At 38.0% G+C, this 20,409-nt stretch overlaps 1 protein-coding gene across 1 annotated transcript in view; it reads right to left on the bottom strand.

Annotated features, from left to right (window-relative positions):
- LOC121376316 (QRFP-like peptide receptor) overlaps nt 1-18,130 on the bottom strand; it is a 48,193-nt gene extending 30,063 nt beyond the window's left edge. The window contains exon 1 of the mRNA XM_041504159.1: nt 17,215-18,130. Coding sequence (XP_041360093.1) covers nt 17,215-17,514 — 300 coding nt within the window. The 5' untranslated portion in view covers nt 17,515-18,130. The remainder of the gene's footprint in view (nt 1-17,214) is intronic.
- Between the last annotated feature and the right edge of the window lie 2,279 nt (nt 18,131-20,409).

Genomic DNA, 20,409 nt, shown 5'->3' with positions numbered 1-20,409 from the left:
TGTACTAGTATTTAATCTAATGTTACGTAAGCTCTTGATAACCACCAACTCACATCTCCCAAACGTTTTATGACACATCTCACATTTTGATATCCAATTTTCAGCATTCTAACAGTAAAATTCATCATGACAAATTCGAGTGTATGCCTATTAAACACAAAATTCGCTTTGAGCCGATGTGTGTGTGTGTGTGTGTGTGTGTGTGTGTGTGTGTGTGTGTGTATGTGTGTGTGTGTGGCAGCAAGGGATCTTTTATTTGCGCTTCCCACAGGCAGGATAACACAAACCATGGTCTTTGTTGAACCAGTTATGGATCATTGGTCGATGCAAGTGGTTTACACCTACCCATTGAGCCTTGCGGAGCACTCACTCAGGTTTTGGAGTCGGTATCTGGATTAAAAATCCCATGCCTCGAATGGGATCCGAACCCATTACCTACCAGCCTGTAGACCGATGGCCTAACCACGACGCCACCGAGGCCGGTCTGTCTGGCAGAAATCCTGTTGTCGGGTCTGCTTGTCAGTGGTAGCGCAACCTCGAGTCATCACCATTAGACTGACAAACAACAAGTGCTTCTTGTGAAGGGCTACTAATGTACTCCGAAAGAAGATCCGAACACGGCTAGTCGGAGACAGGTGACATGATGATGAGTGAGGTGGCAGTGATCATTAATCGGCTACAGAAAACATAGTCGTCAACGCGCACGTTGTCGGCGCGGATTCGGGAGGGGGGGGGGAGGTTGACGGCGTGCTCGAAGTTCGAGTTGCCCTGGGGGGGGGGGGGGTCGGAGCTTAGAGGTCTGATAGGGTAGGGCGGAGGCGGTTTCGCCCTTAGTTTGGTTAAGTTTGTCCTCGGATCCTACTCCCCCCCCCCCCCCCCCCCCCCCCCCACCACACCATCCCCCGTTTGGTCACACTGAAGTTCCGGATAGGAACAGTGTTCCTTCTTAATCTACCCAATAAATCACTCCTGTGAGGCCTGGGCCCAGCCTTCCTCCTTAACCTCCTTAGGGCTAATTAATAATATTAATTGCAAAATTAAATTAGGATACATTTAGAAATGCCCGATAAAAAATTGCGCATTATATAATTTATAAAAATTCTAATAATTTTAATTATTATATAATTTTAGGTTGCGCTTCAAAAAATATTTTAGATAAAGTCACGCTCCTCATTTGAGTAATTATTAGAAATTGTCCCTATTTTGTATTTCTGTCCTGGGTCCAATCACTGGCTATCCTGGGTCCGATCACTGGCTATCCTGGGTCCGATCACTGGCTATCCTGGGTCCGATCACTGGCTATCCAGAGACCGGACCCGGGGTGGACACGCCTGAAACCTCAGTGGTATAGGGGCATGTAAAAATACTCTAAGTCTAAGTCTAAGTCTAAGTAAAGCCAGTATTTAACGAATAAATGTGATGATTTTAGTTTTAGTTGTAGATTTGTAATCATATCTTGGTCGGCTACTTGTATACTACGAAATCCAATAACACAGTCTAGACGACAATAGTAGGATGTGTGCTATACGCAGCGTTTCAGTCAACATATACACCATGGTTATAAATACTGCGACCCCTCACCCTTAAAGTAGATTAGAAGGGAAAACTGGAGCTAGGCTGCTCGTTTTAGACATGGCGGGGAGCGTCTTGAAGCGTTTCGTTGTGGTACAGACGTACGCAGAATATGACAGACAGCCTGAACAAGAAAAACAAAGAAAGAAATGTTTTATTTAACGACGCACTCAACACATTTTGTTTACGGTTATATAGCGTTGGACATATGGTTAAGGACCACACAGATATTGAGGGAGAAAACCCATTGTCGTCACTTTATGGGCTACTCTTTTCGATTAGCAGCAAGGGATCTTTTATATGCTCCATCCCACAGACGGGATAGTACATACCATGGCCTTTGTTACACCACTTGTGGAGCACTGGCTGGAACGAGAAATAGCCCATTGGGCCCACCGACGGGAATCGATCCTAGATCGATCGCGCATCAGGCGAGCGCTGTACCACTTTGCTACGTCCCGCCCCCGGCAGAACAAGGAAGCAAATGAATGTTTGTTTAACAACACCTCAGCAAAAGTTTTAATCTACGGCTATATAGTATCTTACGTTTAGTTATATCGACCCTTAATTAAAAGACAGAGCAAGAAAACCTGTTATTATCACACAGGTTGAACAAAAATGGCAAGCGATCTCTTGTGTGCAGTTTTCCACAAACAGAACCGTGCAAACCATGGTGTTTGGGGAACAAGCCGTGGGCACTGGTTGAGACGTGGAAAAGCCAAAGTCCATTCATGGTGATCGATATTATGATACATCGCACCTCAGACAGGCGCTATACACCTGACTTACATCTCCTGTCCGCCTGTCAATAAAAGTGCAGTCTTAAAGCCATGGCCATTAACAATGGGTTGACATACAACACGTCATTCTTGTGAAACGGCTACTAATATAATGTGATCTGAAAGAAGATGCTAACGCGACCTGTTGGAAATGGATGACAGCATGATAAGTGAGGTGCCAGTGATAATTACTATAGGGGCGGGACGAAGCGGCATAGCGCTCGCCTGATGAGCGGTCAGTCTAGGATCGATCCCCGCCGGTAGGCCCATTGAGCTATACCTTGTTCCAGCTAGTTCTCCACAATTGCTGTAACAAAGGCCGTTGTGTGTACTATTTTGTCTGTGAGATGCTGCATATAAAAGATTCCTTGGTGCTAATCGAAAAGAGTAGCTCATGGCGTGGTGGCAGCAGGTTTCCTCTCTTGTTAATATGTGGTCCTTAAACAGATGATAACTGTAATTAAAATGTGTTAATTCCGTCAATAAATAAACATTTCTTTCTTCGAGCTTTGTCCGGTGCTAGTTTTGATTCAGTAAACTAGTCTGTCAGTGGCAGTCCTCTCTAGATGTGCAAGAGGATTTCGGGAGTGGCTGTCTTCCTATATATCAGACACTAGATAGAGATTCGCAGAATCAACCGCTATTTTGCCAAATGCCCATTCGACTCTGCAAGGTGCAGAGATATGGTCCTCATCATATATTACAGTTTTGTCGTTCAGCTGTGATAATTACTGGGCTGCTAGGGACGATCGATCCTAGGATCCGTCGCTCCTCAGACGAGTGTTCTAACACCGACCTACATCTTGCCACTCAACACAACTAGGCGGGTTAGCAATGAATAGAACCAATGTACGAAAAGTGACAGGTCATTTATCAGACGAGACCATTTTAGCCCAAGAACACTATTAATATCCCTTTAATTTTTTCTGTTCTTCATTTTGCTTTGAGTGGGGATATATTTGGTTAAAAAAAAATATTTAACTCTTTTTCTTCTTCTTCGTTCACTTATAAATACCTGCTCATGCATCTTCAACGAAAACGTTTGCTGGGCTTTGGTCTTGGAAATAATTTAACATGAAGCTGTTGTAGTGTACGCCTGTCTTGGGCGCAAGTCCTGGCGTGGGCCAGTCTTTCCGTCCTAGATAGAATAAACGTCTGTTTGGGGTTTGGGGTATTATTCAGAGTTGTGAGGAAGGGTAATGTCAAAAGTCAGAAAAAAGTTTAAACGTTTGTTTTGTTTAATGACACCACTAGAGCGCACTGACTTATTCGTCATCGGCTATTAGATGTCAAACATATGGTCATTTTGACATACAGTTTTAGAGAGGAAACCCGCTACATTTTTCACCTAGTAGCAAGGGATCTTTTATATGCACCGTCCCACAGATAAATAGCACATACCATGGTAATTGATATACCATTCGTTGTGCTCTGGCTGGAACGGGAAATAGCCCAATGGGCCAGCTAACAACAATCAGGTGTATGTTTTTTACTGCAACTCAGTCAAGCAGAATGATTCGTTTATACGTGCATTTTAGGCATATCATTTATACCACGCAAGACTTCGTCTTTCATAACGTCGACACGCAAATCGGAATTACTCTTCACCGATATAAAAGTATTGAATTTGTATAGGACGGGGTTTTCTTCACCATTATTATAACCTGAAACGGCAGTAGATGGAGGAAAAAAAAAGCAATCAGTGTTTCTGTTAATACGACTTCTGCACAATCCACAAGCCGGTCAGTTAATATTAGACGTTAGCAATATTTCCTCTTATTGACTTCTAAGTGGTGTCCAATTTTGCCCGACTGATTTCTCTTCGCTGTCTATTAACAATTTTCGGCTTGACCTGATGACTAAGTGGTCCGTGAAACGTCGTTATCTCAGTCCGTTATAAATGTTCTCCAACAGCTGACTGAACGATGTAAGAGTCATAGGTTATTCGACGATTATACATTTTATATAATCCTCCTGCAATCTCAGATATATATTATATATTTAAATTAATAGACATATTTGTCACGGCCGTTTTCGTTCATTGAAACTGGACATTACTTACATTTTATTGTTTAGATTATCCGTTTTCATACATTGAAAACTTTGCTGGCAATCGTGGTGTTTGTAATACCACGAAATGCATTTGTTTTATCATTTTAAAAACGCACGTACTGGTTAAGGAGACGCGTTTTGGTCTATTTTCAAAGGATGTTTCTCACATTTCAGTGTCACAGACTTTCGTTTCAATATTTTGAAACAATTGAGTGAAACATGTGTCTGTTACTTTGAAAGGTGAAATACCCTCTAAAAATAGACAAAAACTCGACTCCATAACTGTTACCTCTCAGACGCACGTTCGTTTTTAAAAATATGAGAAATACATTTTGTGATATTAAAAACACCAGGTTGACCAAAAACACTTCGAATGTACGGATATTAATAATCTAAACAATATAATATAAGTAAAGTATTATGTAACAGTCAACCTCGACATGCATACAGTATATAGATATGCATACATCAATACATAGTGTGGGTTGTCCCACTACCCACCCCGAATATGGATCCCCGAATCTAAAATCCTAGCTACGCCAGTGCAAAGGGGGAGAGAAAAGGTATAAGACGGAGAAGAATATAAAACAAATAAGTACAAAGAAAAAAATCTCATTGTGATTCAGATTGTTTCTGAAACATCCTAATTATAGTCATTAAACGATAAAACTTGTAATAAATGGAGGTAATTATAAGTACCGAAAAGAAAAAGAAATCCTTTTTAAGTCAAATACTTTATCTCAATAATTACAATACGAAAAAACCCACCATCCAAATCCGACATTTTATGTATGAATTAACGACATCGAGTCATAACATTGCGATTATTTTTTTTTTTAACAATCACAATCAGATTATTAATACGAGATGTAAATCTTAATACGACGTATAATATCACGGTTAATGGCAGGGTTTGGTTTTGTGTTTGTGCCAGATATAGCGTTTATGACCTACTAACACAAAATTTGAAGAAAAAAATATGAAAATTGCATTGACTTTGAATGGTGATCACATCCTGTCAGAAACACAAGACAAGAGTGTGTCGGCAGCAGACGACTCTGGAAGGGATATGGGTTTGTAATTGGTCAAACAACGCAACTCCATCAGTGCCGCGAAATAATGGCGTCGGCGATCCCGCGCACTAATGTACTTCCGGTGAGGTGACACGACTTTACCGTCTGGTTGTGGGTAGCGTCAATTATGACCAGAAATTCATGTCCCAGATATAAGTGTGGTGTGTATTCAGGAAGTAAAAAAGAACCTGAAATGAGGCTCATTTGTTGCTATGGTCCTCGGGGGTGTTTAAAAAAAATAAAAAAAAAAATATATATATATATATATATATATATATATATATATATATATATATATATATATATATTAAACAATGAAGTAACGTCTATCTTAGAGTTTTTGCATTTTGATAAAGAAGACAAACAATACCATACAGGTTTTCATTCTGCTTCTTTTGTGGTTTATTTGTTTTAGATTGTTTGATTTTGTTTTTTGTTTTGTTTTTGGGGGGTTTGGGTTTGTTGTTTTTTGCTTTGCTATTCGTTTGCATGCCAGCGCGTTTTGGATTGTGCGCGTATAGGCGTACAAGCTCCTATTTTTGTAGGGCATGACTCTGAAAGTTGACCACTCACCCCGCCCATTTCCCCGACTCGTACCCGTACGTATGAATGTGTGTTACAGTGTATTATATTATCTGATAATTTGTAAAACTCAAAGCAAATAAAGAACATAAATGTATGTGCATGTATATGTGCGGGGTTTGTTTTACGTGTTCGTGCGTGTGTGCCCTTGTATGCGCGTCTATGAGTTACTTTGACAGGTATTGGTTTCAAGAATGCTCCAAGAAACTCATTCTGGTATATGCTATGTGTTTGGGCTTACTTACTGCAAAAGCTTTTGTGTTAAGGTTAGTACGTTTGTTAATTTATTTTTTAATCTCATTTGGATTTTGTATACTTTTTGATTGTCATACAAAGACAGTTTTTTCAAATATTAAAAACAAGCCTTATATATGTAGCAACTCTTAGTGTCAGCAGTTCTCTTCACTAACTTTTTTTATTCTTCTTTTTTTCAAAACTAACTGGACGAGAAACAATAACTATGTGACGATTTCTAGACATTTACATTTATCATTGCTAGTACTGTGACGATTTCTAGACATTTACATTTATCATTGCTAGTACTGTGACGATTTCTAGACATTTACATTTATCATTGCTAGTACTGTGACGATTTCTAGACAATTGCATTAATGATTGCTGGTACTGTGACGATTTCTAGACATTTACATTTATCATTGCTAGTACTGTGACGATTTCTAGACATTTACATTTATCATTGCTGGTACTGTGACGATTTCTAGACATTTACATTTATCATTGCTAGTACTGTGATGATTTCTAGACATTTACATTTATCATTGCTAGTACTGTGACGATTTGTAGACAATTGCATTAATGATTGCTGGTACTGTGACGATTTCTAGACATTTACATTTATCATTGCTAGTACTGTGACGATTTCTAGACAATTGCATTAATGATTGCTGGTACTGTGACGATTTCTAGACATTTACATTTATCATTGCTAGTACTGTGACGATTTCTAGACAATTGCATTAATGATTGCTGGTACTGTGACGATTTCTAGACATTTACATTTATCATTGCTAGTACTGTGATGATTTCTAGACATTTACATTTATCATTGCTAGTACTGTGACGATTTCTAGACAATTGCATTAATGATTGCTGGTACTGTGACGATTTCTAAACATTTACATTTATCATTGCTAGTACTGTGACGATTTCTAGACATTTACATTTATCATTGCTAGTACTGTGATGATTTCTAGACATTTACATTTATCATTGCTAGTACTGTGACGATTTCTAGACAATTGCATTAATAATTGCTGGTACTGTGACGATTTCTAGACATTTACATTTATCATTGCTAGTATGGTACGATTTCTAGACAATTGCGTTAATGATTGAAGGTATTGTGACGATTTCTAGACAATTGCATTAATGATTGCTGGTACTGTGACGATTTCTAGACATTTACATTTATTATTGCTAGTACTGTGACGATTTCTAGACAATTGCATTAATGATTGAAGGTACTGTGATGATTTCTAGACATTTACATTTATCATTGCTAGTACTGTGACGATTTCTAGACAATTGCATTAATGATTGCTGGTACTGTGACGATTTCTAGACATTTACATTTATGATTGCTAGAACAGTGACGATTTCTAGACAATTGCATTAATGTTTGCTGGTACTGTGACGATTTCTAGACATTTATCATTGCTAGTACTGTGACGATTTCTAGACATTTACATTTATGATTGCTAGAACAGTGACGATTTGTAGACATTTACATTTATGTTTGCTAGAACAGTGACGATTTCTAGACATTTACATTTATGAATGCTAGAACAGTGACAATTTCTAGACATTTACATTTATGAATGCTCTAACAGTGACGATTTCTAGACATTTATCATTGCTAGAACAGTGGCGATTTCTGGACATTTACATTTATGATTGCTAGAAAAGTGACGATTTCTAGACATTTACATTTATGAATGCTAGAACAGTGACGATTTCTAGACATTTTCATTTATGAATGCAGGTACTGTGACGATCTCTAGACATTTACATTTATGAATGCTAGAACAGTGACGATTTCTAGACATTTACATTTATGAATGCTGGTACTGTGACGATTTCTAGACATTTAAATTTATGAATGCTAGAACAGTGACGATTTGTAGACATTTATCATTGCTAGAACAGTGACGATTTGTAGACATTTACCTTTATGAATGCTAGAACAGTGACGATTTCTAGACATTTACATTTATGAATGCTGGTGCTAAACGCTTTCTAGACAGTTACGTTTATGAATGTAAGTACTGTAACACTTTTGAGAGACTTACATTTATGAATACTGGTACACAAATTGGAGAAATGAGAATTTAACGACTGCTGCTGTTTTATATCTGTATTTTGAAGTACTTTATTTTTACGACCGCATGAAATGGTAATATAAAACGTATGTTCTAATCTGATATATTTTGATAACTGCTAGATACGCGGGGGAAAGGATGTGAGACGCCATCGGATACCGAAATCTTAGGTGCGTTATGAATGTTGAATAAACCGCCTTCGCTTTGCTCTGACCTTTATTCAGATGACTGGAAAGATATATACGCATACCAGGGTTCGTAAGACGCTGTACCCAGAACGCAACAGACAACAAATAGCAACTGTTTACTATCAATCGTATTGTATAGATCTGTGTTGGGCTGCCGTCGAAGAATAGGGCAAAGTTAAGCTTGTGTTGTTTAACGACACCACTATAGCACATTGGTTTATTAATCATCGGCTGTTGGATGTCAAACATTTGATAATTTTGACGTAGTCTAAGAGGAAATATGCTTTTGTTCTTTTTTTTTCTTCTTCTTTTTTTTTTTTTTTTTTTTTTGGGGGGGGGGGTCCCATTAGCAAAGCCAAGTAAAGCACGTGGAAGACTAAACTATGCCAGATGAATTGTTCTGAAATTGCAGCTCTCAAGTTATCGTTAAATGTATATGTTTTAAAATGTGTTGGGTGGAATTGGGTATACAAAACGTCACATACGTCGTTTTACCAATTTTACTAAGTCTAACGCCAGTTTACGTTTTGAGTTCCCGAAATGACATAATTTAGCACTTTTATTTTCTGGTTTGTAACTAAATTATATAAATTGAAAACCAAATACAGATACACATCTTTAGAATATTACGGTTGTGAACAAGAAAATCTCGGCTGTTATTTTAGTGCTAGGAAAACTCGAAAGTTCATCAGCAACATCGCTGCGGAAAACAATTAATGGGAGTGCGATTTTGTTTCTTGCGTATGTGCGTGCATGCTTGCGTGTGTGTGTGTGTGTGTATGTGTATGTTTGTGTGTGTTGGTATTAATATTTTGTTTTGTTATTGTTTAATAAATATACTGATGTCCAAAAGAAACTTTACACGGCTGTGACGGTACATGCTCTTAATTTCTTTTCGCCTGTGGCGATATTAATTGTTTTAGAGGGCCGTGTGCAGTTCAAAATGCACTTAGCCCAGGTGGCCAGTAGTTACGTAATACCTTCGCGAGTGCGGTTTTTACAACCGTGATTTTGGCGACTGGCGACAGAAAGTCTGTACATCTAAGAAAATATACCGACTCTGGGAGAGGTGGAAATATCAGATGATAGGTGAGGTACCGCCTTGTGCCCCCAGGCGATATTCGCTGTCTCTGAGAGTTTTGAATAAATAGCTTGGCTTTTAGAGATATCGGGCAAAAACATATTGGAAGGCGTCCAGGGGGAACGTTAGTCCGTCCGGACTGGTAATTATATATTTTCTGCTCTGTGTATAACCTTGATGTGATTGATGTGACTTTAAATATTTTAATACTGTATTATACCAATATTATTTAGACGGTGCTACCGGTCATCTGACGCAGTAATCTGTAGGCTCACTGTCCTAAATAATTATTAAAAGCTTAACCAGTCATCCTAGAGGACCTAGGTAAACTGTAGGTTATTGTCTTTATTGTGATAGGTACCAGTATTAATTCTGTATTACAAGGTTACTGAATAAGTAGTTAAGGGTTAATTAAAAATTAGCCAGTTAGGAATAGAGTTGTAATTCCTTTATTAATTAAGTTCCCCTGGAAGCGTTTCTCAATTATCACACGTTATTGAACGAGTAGTAAGGGTTAATTAAAAATTAACCAGTTAGGAATAGAGTTGTAATTCCTTTATTAATTAAGTTCTCCTGGAAGCGTTTCTCAATTATCACACGTGTGGGTGTTGTGTCACGGTGAAGTGATTAGCATATTGTGTAAACTAGACACCTAGAGATTAACTAATTAAGTGATCAGTTCTGGGTTGTTATTATTTGTTGTTGTTAATTAACTACTGCGGCAGTACATTTGTCAGCGTAGGTTAATACAGTTTCCAAAGTGTATTGTGTTTTGTTGTGTTTTCTAGTGAACTAAACGTGCTATAATAATATATACTTTATATAAGATCTTATCTCTGATCATACCTAGACAAGCCACTCGGGTAAATACTGCTCGATACAGAGAGATCTAATAGATATACAGTTAGGAGATATTTGGATAATCGTGTTTCATCCAGTTACGGGTATTATAGGATTCCCGTGACAACGGCTTAAAATTGTATTATATAAAAAAAAAAACTACACGCGTACGGTGGGATATGAAAGTATCATGACGTTCAACATATAAACATCACAATGCACTTCGTGATACATGCTAAGTGTTTGTAAGGTGGTTTCTAAATTGGTTATTTTCGATAAGCAACAATATTTATCACATTATTCAAATGTTATGTAAGTAACGTTTCTTTTGAACGTCGGTATATTATCTGCGTAAGTTACGGCAGCTTGCTTGGCAAACTACGGGACATCACGCAGTTAACAAAGTACGGGACATCACGCAGTTAACAAACTACGGGACATCACGCAGTTAACAAAGTACGGGACATCACGCAGATAACAAAGTACGGGACATCACGCAGTTAACAAAGTACGGGACATCACGCAGTTAACAAAGTACGGGACATCACGCAGTTAACAAACTACGGGACATCACGCAGTTAACAAAGTACGTTTCCGTAAGGAATACAGTTTATAGTTTTCAACTTATGTTAAATAACAGACAAACATTACATAAAACATTTATTTCAGTCAACAACTCAAAACAAAAACAAGAAAAAAAAGAACAGAAAAGATAAAAGTAAGCATTATTATCATAATGTATTAGATTATAAAACTAATTCACTAATACAGTATTAGATTACAAAAGTAATTCACTAATATAGTATTAGATTGTAAAACTAATTCACTAATACAGTATTGATGCATTACAAAAGTAATTCACTAATACAGTATTAGATTGTAAAAGTAATTCACTAATACAGTATTGATGCATTACAAAAGTAATTCACTAATACAGTATTAGATTGTAAAAGTAATACACTAATATAGTATTAGATTATAAAACTAATTCACTAATACAGTATTAGATTGTAAAACTAATTCACTAATACAGTATTGATGCATTACAACACTGATTCACTAATACAGTATTGATGCATTACAAAACTAATTTACTAATACAGTATTAGATTACAACACTGATTCACTAATACAGTATCGATGCATTACAACACTGATTCAAATACAGTATCGATGCATTACAACACTGATTCACTAATACAGTGTCGATGCATTACAACACTGATTCAAATACAGTATCGATGCATTACAACACTGATTCACTAATACAGTGTCGATGCATTACAACACTGATTCACTAATACAGTGTCGATGCATTACAACACTGGTTCACTAATACAGTGTCGATGCATTACAACAGTGGTTCACTAATACAGTGTCGATGCATGACAACAGTGGTTCACTAATACAGTGTCGATGCATGACAACACTGATTCACTAATACAGTGTCGATGCATGACAACACTGGTTCACTAATACAGTGTCGATGCATGACAACACTGGTTCACTAATACAGTGTCGATGCATTACAGCAGTGGTTCACTAATACAGTGTCGATGCATTACAACAGTGGTTCACTAATACAGTGTCGATGCATTACAACAGTGGTTCACTAATACAGTGTCGATGCATTACAACAGTGGTTCACTAATACAGTGTCGATGCATTACAACACTGATTCACTAATACAGTGTCGATGCATTACAACACTGATTCACTAATACAGTGTCGATGCATTACAACACTGATTCACTAATACAGTGTCGATGCATTACAACACTGATTCACTAATACAGTGTCGATGCATTACAACACTGATTCACTAATACAGTGTCGATGCATTACAACAGTGGTTCACTAATACAGTGTCGATGCATTACAATACTGATTCACTAATACAGTGTCGATGCATTACAATAGTGGTTCACTAATACAGTATCGATGCATTACAATACTGATTCACTAATACAGTGTCGATGCATGACAACACTGATTCACTAATACAGTGTCGATGCATTACAACACTGATTCACTAATACAGTGTCGATGCATTACAACACTGATTCACTAATACAGTGTCGATTCACTAATACAGTGTCGATGCATTACAATACTGATTCACTAATACAGTGTCGATGCATTACAACACTGATTCACTAATACAGTGTCGATGCATTACAACACTGGTTCACTAATACAGTGTCGATGCATTACAACACTGATTCACTAATACAGTGTCGATGCATTACAACACTGATTCACTAATACAGTGTCGATGCATTACAACACTGATTCACTAATACAGTGTCGATGCATTACAACACTGATTCACTAATACAGTATCGATGCATTACAACACTGGTTCACTAATACAGTGTCGATGCATTACAACACTGGTTCACTAATACAGTGTCGATGCATTACAACACTGGTTCACTAATACAGTGTCGATGCATTACAACACTGATTCACTAATACAGTATCGATGCATTATCGATGCATTACAACACTGATTCACTAATACAGTGTCGATGCATTACAACACTGATTCAAATACAGTATCGATGCATTACAACACTGATTCACTAATACAGTGTCGATGCATTACAACACTGATTCACTAATACAGTGTCGATGCATTACAACACTGATTCACTAATACAGTGTCGATGCATTACAACACTGGTTCACTAATACAGTGTCGATGCATTACAACACTGGTTCACTAATACAGTGTCGATGCATTACAACACTGGTTCACTAATACAGTGTCGATGCATTACAACAGTGGTTCACTAATACAGTGTCGATGCATTACAACAGTGGTTCACTAATACAGTGTCGATGCATGACAACACTGATTCACTAATACAGTGTCGATGCATGACAACACTGATTCACTAATACAGTGTCGATGCATGACAACACTGGTTCACTAATACAGTGTCGACGCATGACAACACTGGTTCACTAATACAGTGTCGATGCATTACAGCAGTGGTTCACTAATACAGTGTCGATGCATTACAACAGTGGTTCACTAATACAGTGTCGATGCATTACAACAGTGGTTCACTAATACAGTGTCGATGCATTACAACAGTGGTTCACTAATACAGTGTCGATGCATTACAACACTGATTCACTAATACAGTGTCGATGCATTACAACACTGATTCACTAATACAGTGTCGATGCATTACAACACTGATTCACTAATACAGTGTCGATGCATTACAACACTGATTCACTAATACAGTGTCGATGCATTACAACACTGATTCACTAATACAGTGTCGATGCATTACAACACTGGTTCACTAATACAGTGTCGATGCATTACAACAGTGGTTCACTAATACAGTGTCGATGCATTACAATACTGATTCACTAATACAGTGTCGATGCATTACAATACTGATTCACTAATACAGTGTCGATGCATTACAATAGTGGTTCACTAATACAGTATCGATGCATTACAATACTGATTCACTAATACAGTGTCGATGCATGACAACACTGATTCACTAATACAGTGTCGATGCATTACAACACTGATTCACTAATACAGTGTCGATTCACTAATACAGTGTCGATGCATTACAATACTGATTCACTAATACAGTGTCGATGCATTACAACACTGATTCACTAATACAGTGTCGATGCATTACAACACTGGTTCACTAATACAGTGTCGATGCATTACAACACTGATTCACTAATACAGTATCGATGCATTACAACACTGATTCACTAATACAGTGTCGATGCATGACAACAGTGGTTGATGGAAAATAGCAACGAACTAAGGCAGGACGTAGCCCAGTGGTAAAGCGTTCGCATGATGCGCGTTCGGTGTGGGATCGATCCCCGTCGGTGGACCCACTGGGCTATTTCTCGTCTCAGCCAGTGCTCCACAACTGGTGTAACAAAGGTCGTGGTATGTACTATCCTGTCTGTGGAATGGTGCATATAAAAGATCAATTGCTGCTAATCCAAAAGAATAGCCCATGAAGTGGCGATAGCGGGTTTCCTCTCTCAATATTTGTGTGGTCCTTAACCATATGTCCGACGCCATATAACCGTAAATAAAATGTGTTGAGTGCGCCGTTAAATAAGACATTTCCTTCCTTTCTTTCCGATCTAACACAAGAAAGTTACTGATGAATTAAAAAATAATAATAATAATAAACAAATATATATATATATATATATGTTTCAGCACTCCTACAAATCCAATTACTACTGCTTTTATAAAATTAGCAACAAGGAGTGTATTGTGAGCGTTTTACCACCTCCTCGTCAGGGCATGTGATGACCTTTGACATTCCAGCCGTGGAGGGATAGTGCTATCTACATCACCCAGAAAGATGTGGGACTCGGGAGTGCAGCGGTTACGTTATCCGCCTTAAAGGTGCTACATCAAAGTTACAAGTGACGCATTTCGCTATTTTCACACTTACTGATATTAAATAACTACTAGTTAATCGATACCACACATAATCTTTGAATAAATAACTCTGGAATATCGAAACTGTAATGTGTTTACAGCACGTCGTGTAAACAGAGTAGCGTTTAGTGCGATTAGTTTTCGGTCTTATCACAGCCTAACAAATCCTCTGCAATCTACGAAAACACAAATTCTTAAAATTTGGCTTAAACCGAAAACGCCCAATTCCATCAGTTGTCTATTAAAGATTAACCTTCTCTTTTTTCTAGTAAACTAAATTATTTAGTTGTAATTTTTATGAGAATATAGTTGAAGGTATAATTGTTTACATTTCAAAGCAGAAGTTAACAAACCGTTTTGGCGGGAAGCCGTCGTTATGCAAATTAGAGATAGTATCAATACCCATTGGGCTATTTTTCGTTCCAGCCAGTACACCACGACTGATATATCAAAGGCCGCGGTTTGTGCTACCCTGTCTGTGGGATGGTTAATTACAAAAGATCCTTTGCTACAAATGAAAAAAGAAGCGGGTTTCCTCTCTAATACTATATGTCAGAATTGCCTAATGTTTGACATCCAATATCCAATAATTAAAAAATCAATGTGTTCTAGTGGTGTCGTTAAACAAAATAAAACTTTAACTTTTTAAAAACTTTAGAACAGCATCTTTAAGATTGCCGGAATCTGATCGTCAACCTGAACCATCCCAGGGCGAGTAGAGATGTGTAAAGTGTAGACAAGCGTAACGCCACTAAACAGACATCTCCTTCACACTAGGGTGCGGGGTCTACCGGGGGCGGGTCTACTGGGGGTCAGTCGGTAGAGCGCTTGCCTGAGGTGATTTGATCGCCATATGGAATACACTCGGGAACCCATTCTCCGATTCGGCTTTTCCCCTTCCCCAGTCAATAGTTAAATATACCCAATACGCGCTGGTTAAAGCTGGAAACTCGAGTGTATAATTCTATCCCTAGAAAGGTATTGCAATCACACTAATACTGTTACGGATATTTATTGTTGGGCCCAATTTCACAAAACATCGTAAGCCTTGATTTGCACGTAAACGTAAGTTTACGACAAAACCACAAATCTTATTAGTATTATAGTACAATAAATACAGTTAGAAGTACATATATTTTATTAGTATTATAGTACAATAAATACAGTTAGAAGTACATATATTTTATTAGTATTATAGTACAATAAATACAGTTAGAAGTACATATATTTTATTAGTATTATAGTACAATAAATACAGTTAGAAGTACATATATTTTATTTTATTTTGTCCTTAAAATGCCCCATCTTCCATAATGATCTAATTTTCTGTGTGAAATAGATGTCAACACGTGTAAACGTACTTCCGGTATAACTGCTAGTCGCAGACGTAAACTTACGATGCTTTGTGAAATTGGCTCCAGATCGACACGGTTAGTGACTTAGTTCTCAGGAGTGTTATTTATTTATTTATTTATTTATTTATATATTAGCCAAGAAATTGGTTTCGTGTAGCAGGCTTTTTAATTGTATTTCAAGAGCAGGGAGCAAATTGCCGTGATGTCGCCCACTATACTCAAAGTGATGACTTATCACTATCCGTAACAGTAACGATGTGGTTGCGAAACATCTCAATTATTATTATTATTATTATTATTATTATTATTATTATTTAACATACACTTAACCATACACATTACTTTTCTTACCGCTGCTCGTCTTTCTTCGATATCCTTCGGCTAATCTCGCTAAATTACGTCACAAATGCATTATTCTCTGTTGAAGGAAGGCCGTTGTTAACGGTAACTCACGACTTGTACTTGTGTTTGTATTTTGCCTTGCGTTAAATCGTAAAATATTATTAAAATAGTTTGACCTTTGAAACAATGTGCTCGTGTATTTGATTGTTGGTATTGTTTTTATTTATTTATGTTGGTATATTGCTTTAGTGTTAAATAGTGAAATAGTGTTAAAATATGTTGAGATTTCAACAATGTTTTATTTATTTATTTATTCATTCATTCATTCATTCATTCTTTCTTTCATTCATTCAAATATTCATTCATTCATTCATCCATTCAAATAATAATTCATTCATTCATTAAAACATTCATTCATTCATTCCAACATACATCCATCCATTCATTCAAACGTTCGTTCGTTCATTCATTCATTCATTCATTCATTCACTCATTCATCCATCTATTCATTCATCCATTCATTTATTCATTCATTCATTTATTCACTGTTCTCACCTTGATAGGAACGCAAATGAGTATGAGTAAGAGATCCGCCGACGCCAGACTCATGAGGAAGACGTTGGTGACGTTCCTCATGCGGCCGTAGTAGCCGATGGAGAAGATGACGAGGCTGTTGCCGACGAGTCCCAGCAGCAGGATGAGCGAGTAGGCGAGGCCGGCGGGGATCACCTCGTCCAGGGGCAGGCTGTTCACAGAGTCGTCGTAGTTGTAGTCGTATCCGTACTCGTAGCGGAACGCGTCGTAGTGGTCCATGCTGCCGTTGTGGGGCAAACTGGGAATAGCCGTGGATGACATGATGGTAACTTGATGGAGCGTTGCAGGGGGCCCGTTTGATTGGTTTGAAGACAATTAGGTTACAATTATAGATTTCTGTCTTCTTCCTATTGCACTCGAGTTCATCCCTCGCAGGTTTAAATGTTAGTTTTGTGGACTTGAAATTCCAGGTTTGTTTGTCGCTGCTGCTATTGTTGTTCCTTTTTAATTTGCATTGATTGATTTTAAATAGTTTCGTAATTAAATATTTTAAAATAATCACTAGCGATAATTAATTGATTATACAAATTAAGTTTATAAAACAATATCCGTATTCATATGTTTGAAATAATCCAGAGTTATGTATAGATTATGTGTGAAATAATCCAGTTATATAGTTCCTCATCTGTAGGAACACTAGTCCATTGAAAGATTGAGTTAAGAATTTAAGGAATTACAGTGTATTGCGCAAACAATCTTCAGATGTATCTTTGATCCACGGAACGATTGTATTTATGAGTATTCTTGTCCTAGTGCATCCGAACTGATGTTGTCTGTTTAACTTTCACCACCGCTGACACCAAAGTGGTTATGGCACCATAACAGACTTGCCAGTCGTTAAAAAAGTAGTCCCCTCCCTAAGAATGGAAATCCACGAGATGGGGGTCTTGGCACGGTCGATTGAAAATGTGTCTTACTGGAACTTGCGGCTGCTTTTCTATGAACTGGTTAATAAGTTTACGAAACCCGCCGCGTGGCGAGCGACCACGTCACGTGTGTATATCTTTATCCCCTGGCACTGCCTCTTTGAAGATTTATAGATAAAAGCAATATCCAATCGTGTGGCTAAATGACGTATTACTAGGAGGGAAAGGGCGAGTTTTTCTCTCGCGCTCTATGTTTTCTCGCTTTCTCGATTCCGTGGCTGTTTGGGTTTGGCGAGTTTGTGTATTGGGATTAAAAGATGTTTGTCATAATCGCTGCGATATGGGTCTTGAGACCACTCAATCTTCATTGACGGTGATCGAATGTCTGAGATTGTCTCTGAACGGTCTTTGTCATTAGTTGACACAGCTACCTGTCAAATTGCTCCGACCATTCCACCGACCATGCGTGTAGAACTCAGACGGTGTTAATGGACTGTCATTTAATATTAAAGTTAATTTACACCTCTAATCAAAGTGGTATACCGAGTCAGACAATACCTTTTTCATGGGGGCGGGACGTAGTCCAGTGGTAAAGCGCCCGCCTGATGCGCGGTCTGTCTAAGATCGATGCACGTCCCATCGGGTTATTTCTCGTTGCAGCCAGTGCTCCACAACTGATGTAACAAAGGCCGTGGTATGTACTAGCCTGCATGTGGGATGATGTATATAAAATATCTATCGCTGTTAATCGAAAAGAGTAAACCACTGGGTGGCGGCAGCGGGTTTCCCCTCTCATTATATGTGTGTGTCTTAACCATATGTCCGACACCATATAACTGTAATTAAAATGTGTATTGAATGCATTGTTAATTAAAACATCCCACACACATATCATGGCCTTTGTTACACCGGTTGTGGAGCACTGGCTGCAAAGAGATATAGCCCATTGAGCCCATTACCGTGGATCGATCCTAGATCGACCGTGCATCTGGCGAGCACTTTACTGCTACGGTTCGCCCTCTCTAGATAGTGTATGCCAAGGACAGCGTGCTTCAACTACAATTAGATATTTTAAAAAACGAAAATAAACAAGAAACATTGTTTTTTAAAACATCATATTAGAAAATATATTTTAAAATTGGTTTTATCCCACTGCCCCCATTCCTTTCTCTCCTTTTATATTCCATCTCATTTCTTCCTAATCTGGCAGCTTTATTACGCTGTAACATGTTCACCTCACATCCCACTCTTTGCCTATCCAACAGCGACATATGCTTGTCTCTTGTAGCTATCTGTGTTAAACATCTGCCATTTCAGCGGTTACTTCTGGCATTGTTAAGAGGCACTTGTAACCACCTACTATACTCCCCTCCTACCGGCCGTCGTTAGGTAGTGCCGTAGGTTAGACCAGCTTTATAAGCGGTGAAGGACGAGAATGTCAGGTGGGTGCAGGGAGGTACACAGAGACTGCACCTGTAGAGAAAGACGAGACATGTAGGTGATGGTGTTGACAGCTCAGAAAACAGAAATTGGAAAGTGGAGAAATTGGAAAGTGTTTGTTTTTTTATATGAAGATAATGAAAATGATAGGCAGAAGGTGGTAGATGAGATCAATGAAAGTGTGAGCCAACTTTGACGGGATTTACGTAATAATATGTGTTATATAACAGCAGTGGGACAAACATCCAATACTGTATGAGTGGACGTTAGATAATTTTCAGCGAGTTGTTTCAAAATTCATCAACTTGATTTCGCTTGTTAAATACGTTTTTAATCAACGAGTTATGAGAAAAGTTGTATCTGACGGGCATGGATGTAGTTTTCTGTTTCTTACATATCCTCAACAGTGAGTTTAAAAGAATTGTAAACGTATTTTCTAACTAAACCTTATTTACGACACTTGCGCGTATACAGTAATATAGATAGGTAGAAATCAGTTTCAGCTATGTTAATTTCAGTGGACTGTTTAGCTTTCTAACCAAGTTCATTACCATGGAACAGTCAGTCAGACGTCTTTAAATCGACCTTCAGCATAAAATGGATACCTCAGTGTGAAGTAAAGTTTGTTTTATTTAACGACGCCACTAGAGCACATCGATTTTTAATCTTATCATCGGCTATTGGACGTCAAACATATGTCATTCTGACACTGTTTTTAGAGGAAACCCGCTGTCGCCACATAGGCTACTCTTTTTTACGACAGGCAGCAAGGGATCTTTTATTTGCGCTTCCCACAGGCAGGATAGCACAAACCATGGCCTTTGTTGAACCAGTTATGGATCACTGGTCG

Source organism: Gigantopelta aegis, chromosome 6, assembly GCF_016097555.1.
Source record: "Gigantopelta aegis isolate Gae_Host chromosome 6, Gae_host_genome, whole genome shotgun sequence".
Taxonomy (NCBI): domain Eukaryota; kingdom Metazoa; phylum Mollusca; class Gastropoda; order Neomphalida; family Peltospiridae; genus Gigantopelta; species Gigantopelta aegis.
This window is presented reverse-complemented; position numbering and strand designations above follow the sequence as displayed.